At 43.3% G+C, this 21640-nt stretch overlaps 1 protein-coding gene across 1 annotated transcript in view; it reads left to right on the top strand.

Moving 5' to 3' along the window:
• The window catches only part of PDGFD (platelet derived growth factor D), a 1003134-nt gene that overhangs the window by 872191 nt on the left and 109303 nt on the right, over positions 1 to 21640 (top strand). Inside the window, exon 6 of the mRNA XM_085621462.1 lies at positions 21039 to 21253. Coding sequence (XP_085477588.1) covers positions 21039 to 21253 — 215 coding nt within the window. The remainder of the gene's footprint in view (positions 1 to 21038; positions 21254 to 21640) is intronic.

The following is a 21640-nucleotide window of genomic DNA, read 5'->3' as shown; positions in this document are numbered from 1 at the left end:
TCGTCAGGGCTGGTTGCAGGGCTGCAGACATTTTAAGAATGGAGCCGCCCTCAGTCTCTAGTCCTTCGGAGCCTTTGCTGGATATTCTCCACAAGGGCGCGGATATTCTCCACCAGGGCGCGGGCACATGGAACCAGTTACCTTTTGCGGAGTCATTGTTTGACATCCTTCTCAGAACGTGGGCACGTCCCTTCTCGGGGGACCCCGTGGATTGTGCTGTGGCACATCGCCATTGGCCGGCTCCCGCCTGTTTGACCCACCATCCTGGAGCTGGGGGACTTGTGCTTCAGGCAGCTCTCTCTGTGACTCCTGTTCCGTTGCAACCTCCCACTCGGGAGTCTCGGTGGTTGGAGTCATTTGGCCGCGATGTGTTTGCATCTGCCAGCTCGGGACTCCGGTCCCTCAACACGTTGTGCGTATTTACTCTGGCTCACTTTGCCCTTTGGGACGCTGTTGAACAGCTCCTCCCCTCCTTGCTGGAGAACTCTTGTGCCGATGTGGGCCACCTAATCCGTGATGGTCATGATATGGCGTACTTTTCAATTCGGTCTGCCATGGACACCACGGACTCTGTGGGTTGTACTATGGCCAGGTCGGTTGCCATACTCCACGCGTGGTTGCGTGCTGGCGTTTTCCCAGAGCATGTTCAGGAGCAGCTTAGAGATATACCATTTGATGGGGTCACTCTTTTTGACGCCCATGCTGATTCGGCGGTCAGGTGCCTCCTGTATATGTATCTTCCTTGGTTTTAATCTTTGTGGAGGATTTTTGGTTTCGAGACGGTGCCGTCCCTTTCTTTCTGTTACCCGTTGTGGGCTGCAGATGTTCTGGGTTGTGTGGCTGCTCAGCCGTGTTGTTTGCTTATTCTGTTACAGCTGGTTGAGCTGTGTTTACCTTTCTTTTGAGCCTCTGCCTATGACCTTGTCTCAAAAAGGGACCCTTCTTTTGTAGGGTTGCGCCTTACTCTATGTAGGGTATTTGTTGGCAATCATATTGCTACTCTTCCTTGCCCAGGAACTTTTGACGCAATCTGACTCTTCCTACTGTTGTAGGATGTCTCCTCTGGTGAGATCCATAGGATTGGTTTCTCTCCAAGGGTTATCATTGGTTGTCTACGGTTGGTCCGTAATACATCCCGCCTCCGTAAGGGGTTTTGTCACCCTGGCGTGTTCCTACAACCTTGCTGTGCATGTCTTGCCTGTCTATTGTCGGACGTGCGCCCCTGGGGGAGGGGGGGCAGGTATTCCCTGGCACGGTCTCCGGTTCCTTGCTTCTTGCGGGACATGGGGTCCAGTTTGTCCCTTCCTGTCCTCTGCATATTCCTTGTTCTCAAGGAGTGGCTCTGGTCTATGCCTTTCTGCCACTGGATCTGTGCACCACCCCTGATGTTTTTCTGGGTGTGAGTTCTTACTTCCATTCTGGCACAGGTGCTTCTTTAGGGAGCATTACTGTGTGTGTATTCTTGTTGACGTTCTCCATTTTGGTAGGCGGTGTTGGACTTTGGATGTGTAGGCTTTTGGCGTCAGGTTTCTGTCTGTGCCTTCTTTCTAGCCTTTATGGTCAGTCTTGTGGTTTATGTTTCTGCTGTCTCACGAGAGACCAGGATTTTTTCTGCATTCTTAACTGTTATGCAGCACACTGGTGCTGTGGTACCGCTTGCATGACTTCCCAACTGGCACATATGGTGCAGAAGTCTGGGGGTTTTCGAACTGTAAAGCAATACAGAGCGAAGAGAATAGATTCTGTCGAAAAATCCTGGGGGGAGTTATTAGTGCACCGACCTTTGTATGTCACAATGAATTAAAATTACAATATGTTGAGGATTTTATCAGAGCGAGACCTGCATTATTTTGGCTAAGGATATGGCAAAACCCGGCAGCTTCTCTGACTCGTGAGATTATCTTAGATTGTTTGAAAAGTGATAATGTAGCTCTAATCCCATGGATTAATGCGGTAGAAAGGAGCCTTGTGAGTGTCAACTACGGTCACCTCTTCATATACCCGGATAGGATTGACGGCTCCCATAAAAACTTGGTGAGAAGAGCACTCTATCAGCATTTTCACAATGAAAGGGAAAGAGCAGTTTCTGTGAAACAATCCACAATTGATTATTTATCAATCCAGGAATCTCACACTGAATCCCTGATGTCCCCCCAGCCCTATTTATGTAAAAAACTGGGTAGATGGACCAGAATCTTATTATTTAGATTCAGGGATAGGAGCATTATAAACCTCATCTGCTTTCCACTGGGTTATATTAAAAACCCGGAAAAACTACATTGTCCTTGTGACCGCGGTGGAACCCAGAGTATGCCCCACTTCATTTTCGGCTGTGGTTTTTATATGAAATTTACAAGACATTATTTAATACCATATTGTAAGAAATATGACTTGTCTAACCATAACCTTGCCTATAGACACTTTTTAATGCTAGGATCTGATGAATTAATTTTTAGAGTTAGTAGCTTTCTTAAAGCCATTGTATGCTCACGCAGGTCGTTGAAAATTGATTAGCTCTGCTTAGACATTCACTTTGCACTTTAAAGCATGTCTTGCTGAAATTCAATATATTATATTAGTTTTACCATCATAAATCTATGAGCTAATTTTCTATGTATAACCTCATATACTGTTGTACGATGGCCTCTTTTGCACAGCCCAGCCAGTAGGTTATCTGTGTTTTCATTGCTGTTTTTTATAAATTATATTCTTATATGTAACAAGCAACGGCCCAAAATTGTAGTATTTAATGTGTATTTTAAAATGTTTGTCTTTGTGCTTTTATGGATGGTTTGTTGAAATCCGAATAAAGTCTATTTGAATTGAATTGAATTGATGACTTCCCTATTTATAATTAATCCCTCAACGTACGTGTGTCGACATTCGTTTCTCTTTGTGGGTATATCCTGGATTCTACACGCTGCTGGGGTGCTCGCATGCTACGTCTTTTTGCCTTAGTGTCAGACACTCTTGCCTACTCTTTCCTTTGGGATAGTGTCCTCTATGTGTTCATAGCCTTGCAGGTTATCCACTCACAGTGGTGCCTTTTAATTCGTTTGGCTGCATGCCTACCTCCTGAGCTTTGCTCAATGATGGCTCCTCTGTCTCTGTTGGCAGTAGGCTCTGGGCTCAGCCCTGCCACTGTTGTCACATGTCCTTGGCAGTACACATTAATGTGTTTTTTTCTTACACCCACGGGCCTCATGCTGCGGCTCCTGTACTGGGGTGGACAGTCTTCCATCTGTCCCCTGTTTCTTGGAGCTTCCTCTGTGGTGTGGGTTCCGGCGGTATGCTCTACCGTTGTATGTTGTTTTGACCCTTGGAACTTCGTTCCTCTTGGATTATAGGGACCAATGCTTGGATCTTTCTTGAAGGTCTCGCTGCATTGTTTCTTACATTGGCACGGAACTTTCTAGTTCTGTTTTCCTTCCGTCTGTGTCTGGGCGTGAGAGGTCTCACACCGTCCCTCGTCGGATTTGGTGTCCTTACCGTCTCTTGTTCATACTCCTTAAGGTGGGTCATGGGTCTGATGCCCGTTGTCCTGGCATTGCGGTTTCCACCGATTTTTGTCAGCAGTTGATGAATATGTTCTCCTGGAACTTGGTGGTTGATTCTTAGACCCTCCTCCTATGGGGTATGGCTTTGGGATTTATTCTAAGTTAAGGAATCTGCGGCTAGATGTCTCTCTCAGATGGAAGAGTTACTTACCTTCGGTAACGATATACCTGGTAGAGACACAGTCTAGCCGCAGATTCCTTAACGCCCGCCCATCCTCCCCACTCTGCGAAGACCTTTTCATATGGTCTCTTTTCACCTAGCCTCCATCTTTCTGGTGGCCTTGGTCTTCCGGAGGTGTGCTCTGGCACCTCAGGTAGGGTGTGTTGTTCTTCGTGGGGGCTTTCAGCCTCTTCTCTATCCTAGTGTTGGTTAGTGGCGCGTTCTCGTACCTTCCGTTGGCGCACAGGATGTTCTTCGGCTTGTTCTTCGGCTTTCGAGCCATTTGGCTCTCCACTCCGTCCACTTTTTTAGGTGGCTTAGGTCTATACTTTTCACTGTCTTCTCATGTTGATCCACCTGTGTTCTTCACACGTGGAGTTATTTTGTTTTTACTTCCTTCCCACCGCCCCCGCCTGTGCCTCCTTCTTTCTATGGCAGTCGGTTGGGTTGGGTTCTCTTTGGTACTGCAGTCCCTCCATCACCGGAGGGTGTGTGCAGTGCACTTCTGGTGGTCGTACACTTCTCATCATTTGTCTGGCAACATGTTCTTTCAATATTGTAGTTCTTTTACCTTCCCCCCTGTGGCGATAAACTGTGTCTGCTTTGTCGTATCCTTTGTGCCTCAGCTGTTAGCCCCACGACATGAGGCGCAGCTTGGCGCTTTGTTAGGCTCTTGCTTGCAGCATGGGCTCTGTGAGTTCCCTCCAGTCCTTGCTGGTGCTAGGTGCTTTTTCAGCTTACTTTGGTCTCTCATTAGAAATGATTTGCTCTCTTTTTTACCATACACTGTTTCTCTGCTATCGCAGTTTTTGTCATGGCTGCGCGTTCTGGCGCGGCAAAGTTTCCTGTAGAAAACTGATGTCAGCACGGTGGGAGGGGCTTATATGGCTCCATTGACGTCACTTCCGTGGACGACGTCTGGACGGAGCCGAGCGGCGCAACCTCCCGGCGTGCAGACGTATTGCTGGGGGAAAAGATTTTCCGGATCCAGTCTGACGCCTGGGGATATTTTAAGTTAAGGAATCTGCGGCTTTACTGTGTCTCTACCAGATATATTGTTACGGAAGGTAAGTATCTCTTCCGTTTGTTCTATCAATAGCCATTTAGGGGAATATCTAGGGTCTGTACAAGTAATCCAGAGTAAACCTTGTTTTAAGTTAAATGCTTTATGATATTGACAAAATCAGGCAGACCAAATCCTCTGTTAAGTTTGGGAAGTTTAAGCTTGGGCATGACAAATAGGAGGTGGTTTATGATTCTGAAGAAATTTGGAAATGTTTATCAATTTATTTATAAAATAAATGATGTAACTGTAAGGGGATCATAGATAAAGTGTAAAAAATAATAGGGGCAAGTACATTTTGACAGCCTCAAGTTTCCCCCACCATGATAAATGTAGCGGGGACCTTTGGCGAATATTGTCTGTGATTTTAGTAATTAAAATATCACAATTGAGTTTTATGGAATGTTTCAAAGAATGTGAAAAGAGTATACCTAAATATTTAAATTTCTCCTTCTGCCAAATAATATCAGTATTATCCAGTATTGTAGGTGTGTAATGGACATTTAGGGGAAATAATTCAGTTTTATTAGTATTCAAGATATATCAGAAACAATAGCATATTCATGTATAATTTTTAAAACTGCAGGTAAAGACGTGGCTAGATTACTAAGGTATAGTAGGACATCATCTGCATAAGCAGACGTTTTAAGATTAATGTTAGCTAAATCTAGTCCTGGGGCGTGGTCTGGCCACGCAGGAAGATGGCCGCCTGACGGGTGAGCTCCGCCGCGGGATGAGCCCTTAACGGAATATTCTCACCTTCCACCGGCTTTGGAATCTCCTCTCCGTGCCCTGCTGCAGCCGGAAGATGGGGGGCAGGATTTGGGCGAGTTTCGGAGGCATGACAACGGCTCTCTGTTGCTGACCGCCTCGACGATGTTCTGTGGTGATGTTGCCCGGCGCACTCTGCCTGACGTGTTCCTTCAGGCCGCCTCACTCTCCTCATGAAGCCGCGCCCCCGATGTTGACAACGGGCGCCTGCCTGGTTTCACTTTGGCCGCGCCTCCCTCAATATGCCTGCAGCAACGCCTCCTTCAGAGTTCAGGAGTTTCTGACAGGAATCATGTTTTTTGCCGCGCTGTTCGTCAGCTACTGGTAGGGCTAATTTCTCCCATACTACTGTTGTAGCACCTTTGACGCGCATTTCGTACAGGATTTGTGCATTCCATTCTTCACACGGTCAACGGCTCTCTTGTAATTGGAATTTCTGGTTCCTCAAGCTCAGCTGAAATTTAAAAAAACGGAACCTTTCGTTCTTTTGAGAGTTGTTTACCCTCATCTTCACTGCAGCTACAATTTTGCGCTTTTTGACTATTGTTTAAGCTGGTGCTTCATGAAAATGGCTCTCTTTAGAGCAGACTGACTGACATACATTAGAATGTGTCTCCTCATAATGTCGTCATAGCGCTCTTGTCAACTTTTTTAGTCAGGAATTGTGTTCTCTGCTCCTGCATGGTCCATGACTAATCTGCATTCTGGAATATTGATTAATTTAGTCTCGTCATAATCGCAAATCTGTCTGCCACCGCCATAAGCGCACATACGCTGTTTCTCATTCTATTACTGCTATATTTCTGTGCCCTTTTGTCTATAGCGATAATTGATGCCTTGTTATTGCACAGATACCACTTTTTGAAAATATGCTTTCGCATTCCAGTGTTTGAAAGTGAGACATGGGTTTCTTCTTTTGGGGGGGCCAGTGTCCTATTGTCATATATATGTACAGTTATTAATTGTGCTGCTCTGTATATTCCGACACTTTGCCATATTTTTTGTGCTCACATATAAGTATTTCATCACACGGAAAGACGCCTTCACGTATTTTCAAAGTTTCCATCAAGCCTATTCTTCAAATGTCTGCTGCCAAGCAAGGAAATAAGACTCCTAAACCACTTCTTTTCGCAGAAGCTCTTAAACAGTCTACTACTATGCCAACGAAAGGCAATGCATCCTCCTCGGCCCCTTCACATCACGCTGCGCCCTCTAATGGTGGGCAAGCGTCGGCGGCAACTATGCAGCGTATTCTGCATGAAATATCTGAGGTTAGTCGCCGACTAGATGACATGAACCTTACAATCACGTCCTTGGCTGAGGAGACCAAATCAATTAGAGCAGAACTCACCAGCTTCCATGTGAAGGTTGATTCCCTGGACTCCAGAGTTCTGGCAATGGAGAAACGATTTTATTCCCTTCCAAACAAAGAACAAGACCTTTTATTCTTACATAGCAAGCTCACTGATTTGGAAGACCGTAGTAGGAGGGACAACATCCGTTTTTTTGGTTTTCCAGAGCGCATTGAAGGACAAAACTCCAGTGCATTTTTGTGTCGTATACTTCCAAAGCTGACTGGCATTTCTTTCACTCCACCTCTGGAGATACAGCGGGCTCATAGACTTGGCCCTCCACGTAATGATCCTGCTGCGCGGCCACGACCGATCATTGCCTGTTTCCTTCGTCACGAACAAACAAGACAATTACTGGCTGCTGCTCGGTTACAAGGTTCTTTTTCCTTTGATGGCCATCGGATTCATATGGCAGCTGATTTCTCTAAGGAAACAAATGAGCGGCGGAAAGCCTTTCTCTCTATGCGACCTCAACTACGTCAATTAGGCATTAAGTATGGCCTATTTGAACCAGCACGTTTTCGCATCACCAAAGATGGAGATTCTAAGGACTTTTATGACCCAGAGCATCTTCAGCAATTCTTGGACTGTCTTCAACCTCAAGATATGGAGGTTCTCACTCCATCTTCGCAGCAGGATCAGTCCCATTCTCCCTATAAGTCTTCTACTCCATTGCCAGATCGCAGCAGACGCCCTCCTAGTAGTCCTCGGCCTCGTGGTAGGGACCTTGAAAGACTCCATCGCTAACAAGAAGATAGGAAATCTGCATCACAATCGGTTTCGTCGCCTCAATTCCCACAAGATCTGCAAAGAGACAAGTCTAGGTCTCCTCTTAAAACTCCTTCAGATGCGGACTGAATGATTCAGCCCTAGATCTCGGGGCAGGGACCTCGAACGACTCCATCGCTCACAAGAAGATAGGAAGTCAGCAATACAGTCGGTCTCAGCAGCCACATTCCCACAAGACTTACAAAGGGACAAGTCCCGCTCTCCTCTTAAAATCCCTTCGGATGCGGACTGAATAATACTTCCTCATGTGGGAAAAATCACTTCTTGACCTATTGGCAGCTTATCGTAGACTTTCGGTCCTTGCGGGCCTTGTTTATATTGTTAAATCATTATTATATTTTTGGCATTTTTCGCTGTTATAATATCTGATTGCCTTTTCTTTTTTACCTCTTTTCTCACTAGCTTCTTATCTTACCTCTTTTCCTTTTCACTTTGCCTTCTGCTATATCTCTGCCTTATAATGCTATTCTTTTTTCTCCCTGTATTTCTCACTTTTCATGTTACAATTTTATTGCATATTCTCAACTGGTTTTGCAGTTACCCGGGTGCATTGGCGCCTAATTGTTTGATTATAGTAGTATCACCTTATTTGCTCGTATGCATATTGGTATAGATTTTTGATATATGTGTATGATATGTTTTATGCGCTTAGGTTACCTCACATTTAATTACTGCAATATTTCTCCTCTTCTGTAGTGTTGCTTCTCAATCTCTATTTGGCTTTCTCTACCTTCTTCTGTTCTTTTTTTTATATTGCTCTTTTGGGCTTCCCTTCTATATTATTAATGCCTTCTTAATTGCTTCTCTCTTTCTGTGGGGTCTTTTCCCGTGGCGGCGCTCTAGTGCGCCCAGACCCGCGGGTAACAGTTTTACGGTTTCTTGTTCTTTACTCGCTATTACTTCATAGTTTCTTTATTACTGTACTATTTTCTAAATTTTACCTTCTTTCGTCTTTAAATTTTTTATTGTTTTCTTTATGCATTTCATCTAGATTAAAAGTACTACTTCCACTTATATTCTTTCTGTTTCCTCTTTCTTTTGTCATTTCTCTCCCTTTTCTTTTTGTCTGGTTCACCACGTTGTTTTGTGCTTTATATTATTTTCTTCCTCCTGATTTTTGCTCTATTCTACTATGACACAGGCACATTCTCTGAATGCGATCACTTGGAATGTACATGGCCTCACCCATTACATAAAGCGGAAGAAAGTACTCTCCTATCTCCAGACCAAACATGTAGATGTGGCCTTGCTTCAGGAGACCCATTTGGATGCTCTGGAGTCGGATAAACTTTGCAGAGACTGGGTGGGCAAGGTTATCCATAGTAGTGTTCAACAAGACGATTCCTCAGACACGGGCCCTCTCCGCAAATGTGGAGTAGCAATCCTCCTTCGCAAATCCCTCCCGGTCACTGTCTCTAAAACATGGTCAGATGTAAATGGCCGTTATGTATTTGCCAAACTTAAAATTGGAGAGTCTCACATTTGTGTAGGGTCTGTCTATGCCCCTACGGGTACCAAAAAAACATTCTTTCTCCAACTTTCCCGTTTGCTGCTTGAAATTAATGCATCACAATATTTGATTGGCGGAGACTGGAATGTGACGCAAGATTCCATTCTAGACAAAACTGGCCCATTAGATAGGGTCAATGCGTCAGACAGAGCCTTGTTGGGGGACATCATATCAGATATTGGACTGGTTGACCATTGGCGTTTTAGCCATCCAACAGATAAGGAATATACTTTCTTTTCTTCGGCCCATGGTACATTTTCTCGTCTTGATTATTTCCTTATTTCTCATAACACAGTTCAATTCGTTACAGACTCCTGCATCCTGGAAGCGGCCTTGTCTGATCACTCTCCGGTTCTCCTTTCCCTTGATCTGGGTCTCTCTCGGCCTGGACGTAAATCATGGCGAATGAGCATCCAACGCCACAGGACTCCTGCTGGTAAGGCCCAACTGCAATCACACCTTCAAAATTATCTTTCTACTAACCAGGGGTCTGTCACCTCCAGCAGGACTCTTTGGGCCGCGGCGAAGGCTACTTTGAGGGGGCAATTAATGCGTGATGCAGCAATTGCTAATAAACAAAATGCAAGGAGACAAAGTGAGCTCGAATCTGATATACAAACTTATTCTCGCTTATACACCGCATCTCCGTCTCTACAAAACCGCAAATTACTAGAGCAAGCTCGAATGGCCTTAAATAGCCTTTTTACATCTAAAGCAGAATTCGCTTTACAGAAAATGAAAGGCCGGCATTACGAGCAAGGGGAAAAGGCGGGAAGGTTATTAGCCGCGCAGCTGCGTCAGAGGGAGGCGTCCATGGCCATTCCGGCCATTAGATCTACGCAAGGTCACCTGTGCACGAAACCTCAAGACATTGTTAATGAGTTCGCCTCTTTTTACGAATCTCTTTACACCTCCGATAGTAGAATGGACTCGGATAAAATGACAGCATTTCTTGCAAAAGTACATCTTCCTTCTCTTTCGGCGGAGGGCAGAGCCATCCTAGAGGGTGAAATAACCAGAGATGAGGTCTCTAGTGCGATTACTGCCCTGCCCTATCACAAGGCCCCTGGTGAAGATGGATTTCCCCCTGAGTTCTATCGATGGGCAGGTCACAATATTATTGATACCCTACATGCCGCATTCCAGGAGGCGGATAGTTCATCTTCACTAGGACCTCTTTCTAACAAGGCTATTATTGTTGTGCTTCCAAAGCCAGGTAAGGACCCCCAGCTCTGCAGTAGCTATCGCCCCATCTCTTTATTGAACACTGATATTAAGATCCTGGCCAGCATTCTTGCTTCGCGTTTGCGTAAGGTCTTGCCTTCCTTGATACACCATTCTCAAGTAGGCTTTGTACCGGGTCGATCCTCACGGAACCATCTGCGTTCTCTGGCCCATGCATTATGGTCGGCTCAACATCTTAAGGATGATGCGTTAGCCCTTTCACTTGACGCAGAAAAGGCGTTCGACCGCATTGAATGGAATTATCTTTTCAAAGTCATGGATAGATTTGGTTTAGGCACGAAATTTATTGATAAGGTACGCTTATTATATGACCATCCTTCTGCTCAGGTAAACTGTGGTGGGTTTCTATCAGACACCTTTACCATTAAGAGAGGGACACGTCAAGGATGCCCACTATCCCCTCTTTTGTTTCTTCTGGCTATGGAGCCCTTGGCCGCCACCATTCGTCAATCGGATGAGGTCTCTGGTGCCCCCCTTCCAATTGGACATTCTAAAATATACTTATATGCTGATGATATCCTACTCACCCTTACTCGTCTTCCCCGGTCGATTCCTTCTCTTCTTCACATTATTAATGATTTCTCCTCTTTTTCAGGATATAAGATCAATTGGGACAAGAGTGAGGCTTTGCCCATCTCTAACGGTACCACCAAAGCAGCCATTTTTGGATTTCCTTTTCATTGGCAGCCTTCACGCCTTAAATACTTGGGTGTCCTCGTTAATAAAGGATTGCAAGATATGGTTGCAGATAATTTATCTCCTCTTATATCCCAAATGCAACGGGATTTTGACAAATGGAAAGCTTTGGGCCTTTCTCTTTGGGGCAGAACTCAGGCGGTTAAAATGGTTACCCTTCCGAGATTTATATACATTCTAGGTATGCTTCCTTTACAGATCCCTCTATCCTTACTTCGATCAATAGATGCCCAGATTAAAACTTTCATCTGGGGTACTATGAAGCCGCGACTTGCTATCACTAAGTTGAAGGCTCACCAATTATCTGGCGGAATCGGTCTTCCTTCTATTGAACACTACTCTTTGGCGTTACATATTTCCCAAATCTCATATTTTTTACCTGGCATCAAGGATTTACCACAATGGGTTCAAATAGAAAGACATCTTCTATCCTCGGAATCAAACCTTTCTCCTCTGTATGGTACTGGCTCTAGTCGTTCTGACCCAAAAAACCCGATACTATCTGCCATGCATAAATCCTGGCAGAGAAGTCATAGATTATTAGGCTCAAACTCCAGAATACATGCTAAGGCTCCCTTGTGGAATAATTCGGGGATCCGTATTAATGGCCGTATGTTATCCTGGCCTGAATGGCGAGATGCAGGTATTCTCTATCCGGATCAACTCCTACATGATGGGGATTTTAAGTCATTCTCTCAGCTCAGGGTAGAATTTGATCTTCCCCTTCATCATTCTTCCAAATACCTTCAACTCCAACAATGTTTAAAGACCCATATGGGAACATCACCATGGCTCCTGCAGGATTCTCCTATATTATCCTATTTGCACATTTGGGGGAAATTTAAGGGTGTTACTTCTGGTATATACAAAAATTTTTCATCTCATCTTTTTTCTAAATCTCTTTCACATGATCTCCAGCGTAAATGGCAATCTCGTCTCTCCATTTCCTTTTCCGATGCTGAGTGGGATTTGATTCTAGAGAATTTAAATAAGGGAGCTCGTGAATCAAGGCTTAAATTTTGTCTTTTTAAAATTCTGCATGATTGGCACTGGTCTCCTGTCAAATTACACCAAGCTGGTCTTCTCTCTCATTCTAACTGCTGGAGATGCTTCAATTCAGGTTGTGATATTACTCATATCATTTGTGAATGTCCTAGTATTCAACCCTATTGGACTTTTATCGGTGCTACTTTGAAATCCACTATGCCCCTAAAATTGCCACTTACATCTACTAACATTCTCCTACATGACTTACGTCATTCCCCAAAGCTCACGAAGCCACAACTCCGTCTTTATCATACTTCAATTGCTACTGCCAAAATATGTATACTGCGTCATTGGAAATCAACTTTGCCTCCATCACAGGAGGACTGGTTGGTGGCAATGATGCAAACTGCTTCCCATGAACGTATAATCTATAATCTTCAAGATCAAAACGACACCTTTCTTCGAATATGGTCTCCATTTCTTAAATCAAATGCTGCTGATCCTCTGGCCTCCACTTCTACTCAAACACACTAATCAACTTTCACTTTTCTGTCCTTTGTTTCTTCTCTTCTCTCTGTTCCCTCACAATCCTTTGCTTCCTCCGTTGTGGTATTCTTCTGTTTTTATTTAATTATTTTTTCCTTTGTTCTATTTCTTTATATTTCCAGCACTCTTTATTCTACTATGTTTTTCTTCTCTCTCTTTTCCTTATTGCTCACTCTTATTACATGTTATTCTGGGTTTTGATATCTTCGTTGCATTAATTTGTATTTATCTATTTAAACGCATATTTATATCGTATTTATTTATCAATTTCTTATTCCATGATTCCTTCTAACATGTAATTATTCTCTTTTATTTACTATTGCATATGCTCTAATGTATTTGTCTTATAAAATTCAATAAAAAATTTCAACACAAATAAATCTAGTCCTGTATTATCGTTGGAATTACAAATATGAGAGAGAAAAGGCTCAATTGCTAATGAAAAAAGAAGAGGCGATTATGGGCATCCTTGTCACGTTCCTCTATAGAGAGAAAATGAATTAGAGAATTGACCATTAATAAAAAGACGCGCCTAAGGGGAGCCATATAATGTTGAAACCATTTTAATAAAATATTACCAAAACTAAAAGAATATAGAGTTTGAAATAGACATTGCCAATGACCTTTATCAAACGCTTTCTCAACATCTAGAGGAAGAAGACCAATGGGAGAAGTAAAGGTGGTGGCATTATCAATTACATGAAAGAGGAGTCGTGTTTTATTGACAGAGAATCTTCTTGTCATAAAACAAGATTCATCTATGTAGATAAGGAATGATAAAATACGAGTAAATCTAGTAGCTAAGATTTTTGCAAACATTTTGCAAACCGGATTTATTAGGGAGATAGGATGATCATTGGAAACCTTAATGTGATCTTATCTGGTTTAGGCAAAACTATAATATTCCAGCTCTTTTGTTTAGCATTAAATTATATTCATATCTGAGATTTTGCAACATCGTTTTAAAAGCAATATTTCGGGAAGAGATAAATAGTCGATTACATTTTTCTTTTCTAAATGTAATAATTTGGTGCTAAGGGGCCGATTCCGATCCGTTAAAAATATTCCCCGTACGAATCGTATCCGGATTTTTTTCCGTACGAATCGTACAAGTCCCGTACAAACCGGCAAGTACGATTCGTATGTTAAAAGATCCATACGAATCGCACTGGGAAAATTCCCCGACACGTCCTCGGGTCAGAAACAGTGTCTGACACGTCCCCGGACAGTTTTACGTACGAATCGGTAAACTGAAGTCCGAGCGCGCAAGTACGATCCGTCCCGTCCGTCCGAATGCACAGCCGTATGGAAAAAACACCGTACGGAGCGAACTCCCATGGCAACCATGGAGACGTCCAAACATGTGCCCGCATTCGTGCCGAACACCCCCCCAGCCCATGCCGCCACGTAGCCACGTACGTGCCGTACCCCCAGCCCCCCAAGTACGCGCCGTACCCCCACCCCACCCCCGTAGGTACGGAGCGTACCCACACCCCCGTAGGTACGGAGCGTACCCACACCCCCGTAGGTACAGAGCGTACCCCCACCCCACCCCGTAGGTACGAGCGTACCCACACCCCCGTAGGTACAGCGTACCCACACCCCACCCCGTAGGTACGGAGCGTACCCACACCCCCGTAGGTACGGAGCGTACCCCCACCCCGGTAGGTACGGTGCGGACCCCCAGCGCTACGTATTTGTTCCCCTTCCCTTATTAATTACATTTATTTTTCCATATCATATTGCAATTGTAATCGTGTACAGGAGGTTTTTATACATATCGGAATGGAAAGCATTTAAATCATGCCTCTATTTAGTTGTCCAGTAAGTGCATGGGGCAGTATAAGGTAAACAGTGTACAAATGTAGTAGCAATGTATTTGATTATATAGCTTCAATAAATGAGGGCTACTATTAATAATACAGTGTTTAATATAGTGTTTGTGAATACACCTTGGCAGTTTCAATGAGCTTTAATTTGAAGGTGTTTCCAATATCATTATCAAAGGATCACAACGCTTGGATTTCAGAAGGATAAGCCACGTATTTTTTTCTCTAATAACACTGTGCTGCAGGATGGTTTTTTTACCAAAGGAGTTTAAGGTGTATGACATCAAGGGAATTCTGTATGTAAGGATATTGTCTACGACACATTCACCCTGATTGTCTTTTCCAAATACTACTCCATGCAAAGAACTGCAGGCCTCTTGCTTTCGCAATGGTCTTCCAAGCCCACTAGCAGGATTTTTGAGTGGATTCTACTGGATCCTACCTCTCTTTTTGTCATCCTGCCATGTTGCCTCCTGTTTCTGCTGTCACATTTGCCTTACCTACCACACCCTCGCCCGCTGCCTCTGCATTACCCTTGATTCTATTTTTGGGTTGATTCTCCTTGTTTCCAATGTTCTCTCATCCTCCTCTGCCCTAGGGAATGCATGATGACTTCCCTCTGTCCTTCCTGCCAACACCCGTGAAAACCTACTAAAATTCAATCAATCAAAGTAATCTTTATTTCGGTCATAGACCATAAAAGATAATCAATCCAAAAAAGATACATTATTAAAAAGGAGAATATTACAATTCATAAAAGGTATATACAATAAAGATTACATTGATTCATAAGCAATTCATTAAAACAATGGGCAAAAGAGTAAAAGTTTAAAATGATTATAAAAACAGTAGTACGTAAAATCAGGGGCTGTTTGGTTAAGCCTAAGGGTTAGGCATTAGAAGAGAGCATCTCCTTCGCCACACAGCATGCCAAAAACGTGATACCGAGAAGACTATGGGTAGTGATGTGTCAGTCTTCAAGATTCTGTAGGCAACCTTACAGTGTGGAGTCCCCATGTTCCTACAGAGTTGGAGAAGCCAGTGTTTTCTGATTAGTTTGTATGTGGGACAGAAGAAAAGAACATGTAAGTCAGTTTCACTGTTGGCTCCGCAAGTTGGGCAATCAGAAGGATTGTCAGTCGACCACTTTCCTGTAAAATTCTTTCCTAAAATTCTTAATCTTGTTCCTTCTCCTCCTCTAATTTACCTAATAAAATCCCTTCCATTTTACTAAAAAAACTCCTTCTCACTATCTTCTCAGTATCGCAGCAGGCACTTAACTAACCCCCCCCCTCCTCCAAACACATCCCTCCTGTAAATAAAGTTTCAGCCCATCTCAGCACATCCATTTATCCCTTTCCAGCAGTCCTTAATTCCTGATCCTCCATCAGAATCTCATCCTTTGCTGTAGTCTACTAGTCGGATCCATTCCAAATAGTTAGATCAAGCTTTTGCAGGATTACTCCTTATGTGAATACACTCAAGCAATCTTTAATCTATGGAGGAGCTAACCTCTCATTTCCATATAGACCGAATCCATTAATTTCCTCATTAAGGTCTTCCGAAGGACTTCTTCATAACTCCTTTAGTAAAGGAAAGAATTTGTCAATAATCCATATATTAATAAGCTCCCTCACTAATGAAGATTCTGAATGTATCTATTCCTCTGTCTCTTGCACGCCTGTCCACCAAGACTCGCAATCTTACCGATTCTTTCACTCCATTTGAGAATCTGCTATTCAGGCATCACTTAACTCTTAATGCTTCAAAGCTTGGGACTCCTTGCTTCTACAGTTACAACAATACCGTAGAACTAGCCCGTTCAATTGTGAAACAATGTATGTCTCCATCAAAGGATTGCCTACCAAGAAAAATTTGTACAATAACCTTATCCAAGTTCATCTAGAATCTCTGGCAACTCCATTTATTATACCTTAACTCTGCTTTATAATGTAGGCGGAACGACTGCATATCCACAGCAAAACACAGACTGGAAACCTTTAACATCATTCCTCAGTATGGTCTTAATGTCCGTATTCTCTGTGTCATTTCAAGACCCCATGTTCTGAAATGGTGGCTGCAACACTTATTTTCATTTTGCGGCCAGCCAATCAGTGTGCAAGCTCCCACCAGAGTTTGCGGGAGTCTTTTGCTCCGCAAGAGCTATGCAGCCGAAGAGGAAAAAAGCCCCCTTGGCCAATCACATATTTAAAGTTATGTGATCTTGTGCTCTCAGGAGCAACCTGCAAACCCAAAAAATCTGGATATACAGAATTTGGGAACCTTAATTTCTCAAAAATTACAGAACAGACTTTCAACACATCAAAAAAGCACGCTTTTGCGACTATGAAGTAGCTTTTGGAAAAAAGTTCAGTGTAACTTCGTTTAGCAGTTTTTGCAGAATCCCTGTTGAATTTGCCCTTTGAGAATTACATGAGGAAATTGTATTTTGGGACCCCCCTTTTTTGCCGACCTCCGCTTGATAGAGCACCCTAAAACTTTCCAGGAAGGAGCTGAGGTGGATGAACTTTTTTCTTTGGAGGTTTTTGAGAAGTCTCCTCAAACAGCGCTAAAGTTATTAGCAAACCAAATAATGCTCTTCCTAGGGTAATTAGGTTCTAACTCTAATTACACAGTGCCGATTGCCACTGTGTAGCATAAATGTAGATTATATTACCCAGTGGCAGCGGTTTCCACTGGGTAGTTATAGTTGCAACCTCGTTTCCAGGATAGGAGCTGGCTGGGGAGCCAGCAAGGGCGTTCAGGCCCCCCCCTTTGCCCTAAACATATTCAATAGATGCGAGTGTCCTGGATCAGACGGGAAATCCACCCCATAAAAAAGTGCCCAGCTCCCACCAGTACCCACAGTTGGTTCTGGCTGGGAAGCCGCCAGAGGCTGCTGGGTCACTGGGGATCCCCACGAGGCTCTCTCCGAACCTCTGAACACTGTGCACATTTGCAGCAGCATATGCTTCTTGGCGATCCATGAGGCTGTGCTTTGGGCTACTTATAGTCCAGACCCCGATCAGTGATTCCACTGAAGATTGCTGGCCTACACTCCTCTAGTGACCGTGGCCTGGTATCTAGTGATTCCTCTCGAGGTCCCTTCGCGATCCCTTGTCCGTTGACTTGTGGGTCCCTGAGGAGGGTACTTTGACTTTCAATGGGCTTACTTGGTTGCTCCAGATGTGCCCTGACTCTCCATAGCTTGGGGAGTCCACAACAAGACCTTGCTGGTCCACACCTAAGCCATTTTTCTCTCACCACGTGGGTTGCCATTGCCAAGACTTGTTGGTCTCCGATCCGGAAACTGACCCCCCAGCACTCAACATACTTTGTGGATCAGCTCGCCTGCGGACTGTGGTCTTCGTCGACGCCTCCTTGTCCCCATGGCAGTGGAGTCAAGCTTCACCTCTTCGCACCTGAAACACCCGACATCGGTGGGCATTCGTCTATCGTGCCCCAGGTCACTGGCGAGTGACCCAGAATCTGTCCCCTCTGCTTTCAGGTTCTTCACATCTTCGATCCAGACTTGGATCACACCGGACATGTCTCCTTTCCACAGCAGCAGCATTTTGCAGCAGATCGCCATTGAAATCAATGATTCCCGACACCATTTGACACTTATCCACCCGGCTTCCCTGGGTGAGGTAACACGAGTACTCTCGTGCTCCCATGGGTGCTGGCCCTAGAGCCCTCTAAGTCTGAAAGGGTTTGCTCAAAGTCCTCTCCTAAGTGTCCTTATTCTTTAAAATTTCAACCGTGACTTTCCCATTGAATTGTAAGGGGCTCGCGGCTGTGTTCTCACACTGCACACGTCCCCGTGGGTCCCCTGTGTCACTGCCTTGGATGGTTCCTTGGGGTCCCAGCGATTCTATGTGCTCTACGCACTGTGTTCTAGTCAAGTCGTGGTTCTTCCTCCATTTTCTCAATATATAGTTTGGTATCCCCTTGGGGCCCCTTGTATATTGTTCTATTTACTGTTGTTTAATAACTGTATTATTGTGTGCCTTGCTCTCTAACTTCATAAAGAGGTTAGTAGAGAGTGTTCAGAAATAAATACATACATTTTTTGTTTATATACCTTGTGTGGTTCTCCTTTCATTTGGTTATTCAAGAGGTTATAATCTGGTAAGCCAAGCTGCTTTACACTCCTTCAAGATTTAGCCTGAAGGCTGCTCTCCATAGCTACCACAAGGATAGCTTTCAATAAAGGTTGTCTTAAACCTAATCCTCAATAAGGGTTGTTTAGACTGGTGCAAGGTGCCCACTATAACTAGTGGACAGCATATACCAGGTCAACTTCTCACAATACCCTTCCATATTATATCGCTAATGCCACGTTTAATGACGAATTACATTATTTTTGACAAAGCTGTGCATGGCATGGATGCAAGTTATAGTTACATTTGGGGTATTAAGTTACAGTTACTTCAGTTAATTGTAACTAATAAATGTCAGCGTTTTATTTTTTTAAATGTTGCAACTGACATTGTCACCTAACTATAACGTCACTTTTAATTTTTGTTTTTTTCAATGAATTTCTAAGGTTTTTAAGTATATATCCAAGTATAACAGTCACTTTAACCTTATTTTAAAAAAAATTATATATATATATTTATATGTATATATCCCAACACTTTCCAACAAAGGAACGCTGTGCACCACCGGTCATTTTCAACGCAGGCTTTGTTCAAACGTTTTTAAGACTGGCAGAACGCCACAATCTCGGATGTGTTTCACCTCCAAGTGAGCCTTGTCACAGGAAGGCATGTTCATCCACGCCCTTCACTTTTTAAAGGAAACCACATTCAATTTAACATAGATGAAGGAGTCTTAATTGTCCCATAGTCTTTTATCAGCGTGTTGCGCTTTTAAAACAGTACTGCAGTTGTGATGCTTTGTTCCCATTTTGTTTCTTTTATAGTCTGTGCATCACAATAAATTTCAATTTACGCTTTCACACAGTGCACCTCGGGTTTATCCTTATGTTTAAATTGGCCGCTCCATCTTAAACATTCATGTTTTTCTTCATTCTCCCATAATCACCGGCATACACAAGTGAAATTCTCAGTATCCTTGCCCGCTGCTATTTCCAATCATGAATGAGTAAAATCTCAGTACCTTTATGTCTGGTGGGAGCGAGCTGACCATGCTCCCATGACAAACATCAATGCCAAAGTTTTCCCTGATAGAGAGGCACCGGGCCTGGCAGGGTGGCTCCGACCATATATATTGTCTATATATATATATATGTGTATCTAGACTTTGATTCTTATTTCTAGAAACCAAATTCATTTTCTTAAACAGGAATAATGTGAGCAACTTTTCTTGTAGCTTAGTACAGAATCACTTTGGAGTGTCACTCCCACCAAGGTGGCATACCTGATGATCATTGTGAATCAGTGTGAGAGAGGACAAGTGCAAGCAAGTACAATAACACAGAAGACCAACGAATGAAAAATAAAGCTTCAATGCCATATGACATGTTAAGCGACAGTAGAACCAAAAGCAAAACTATTTTTCTTTGGCGGTGAAGGTGGGAGTGAAGCCTGATATTTACAATTCAGACAACCAGCCTTTAAATTTGTTTACTTCATTTTGGAAGGAGTATACATTCAGGTTTTCTGAGTGCAGTCCCAGAAAGTGGCAGGACTTCCACTTATGGATTTTCATCAGACAGTTTATCAGAGTGAAAATTCTGCAAATTGCTGTATAGTACACTTTCCTTCACCATCAGAATGTAATTCTAAGTGTTTCCAAATGCAGATTCAACAATGTTGGAGTCAGAATGATTCGTTGAGGAACACCACATAAGACTGAGGCAGGATCCATGCACTCATTATTTCAACCAGTCATTCATGTGTGTATCTATATTTCCATGCACTCATTTATCCATTCATCTATGCATTCACCCATTCATCCTCAAATCCTTTTCAGAATGTGGCTGCTTTTAATGATTTTGTTAGGCTGCCGACGGTGCTAAAATCTTCTGGGTTGAAAGGATTGTTCCGCACACCGAATCGCCTTGCAGGGCACTGCTGATATTTCCAGATATTTTTTTTAAAGCTTATAGAACTTTTATTTGAATGCACTTGTCTGGCACTGCAGATTCATATAATTGCTAATGTTATCATACAGTGAGGTGATCAGCAGAAGGAGGAAGTGTGTAATGCAATCACCCACAGAAAAAAATATCATGGGTACATATTTAACTGAAGCAAGATGCATGGTGTCACAATCTCTTCTGTTTCCACCGCATCCTTTAATGGATCTGATCTTGGAATTGACTGTTCATAAGACATCTGTGTGCAGTGGTGGGCAGGGATCAGCCTGCGCTGCCTGTCGTACATTGGTACTGTGCTCCTAACTCACTGAACTAGGATGGGATCTTTCTCCTCCTGCCTTCAGTGAAAAAACATTTAACCATTCCAAAAGTTTTAATCATACAGATTACAAAATATTATCTCTTCTCATCTGTATCAGAGTTCCTAATTACACAGTGAAACCTCAACAATTGTTTTGCATTGTAGTGGACCTGGACAGGCTGAATGATGACGTCAAACGTTACAGCTGCACTCCGAGGAATCAATCGGTTAATTTAAGAGAGGAGCTGAAATTGACGACTGCGGTGTTCTTCCCTCGCTGCCTCCTCGTCCAGCGCTGTGGGGGGAACTGCGGCTGCGGCTCGGTGAACTGGCGAACCTGCACTTGCACCGCGGGAAAAACTGTGAAGAAATACCATGAGGTACTGCTTCTGAGTTTTTATTCACAATTTCTACATTCTTGCTATTATAAACTGCATTGGCTCAGGCATAAAGAATACAGTGGGACATGCAAATTCATATATTTGATAAAATAGGTTGATTAATATGTGAAAATGAATATGATAAACTCTGTTTCAGGATAAACTGTGTCTCTAGAACTCCACAGACTGGTGAGAAAATCAACAAAAAAGAGAATGGTAGACAGAGAGGGATAGAGAAATAATTCTCAAGGTATTCCACATTTATCAAATCTAAAATCTAGAAAAAATCTTGTGTTAATGTGAAAATAAATACTCTGTAATTCATTTTAAGTTTGCAGTGGCAAAAATGGTGGGATAGATTCACAATTTATAAACATGCAAAGAAGT

This window comes from Triturus cristatus, chromosome 8, assembly GCF_964204655.1.
Source record: "Triturus cristatus chromosome 8, aTriCri1.1, whole genome shotgun sequence".
NCBI classification, from domain to species: Eukaryota; Metazoa; Chordata; class Amphibia; order Caudata; family Salamandridae; genus Triturus; species Triturus cristatus.
The sequence above is the reverse complement of the archived record's forward strand: the minus strand, read 5'-3'. Positions and strand labels throughout refer to the sequence as shown.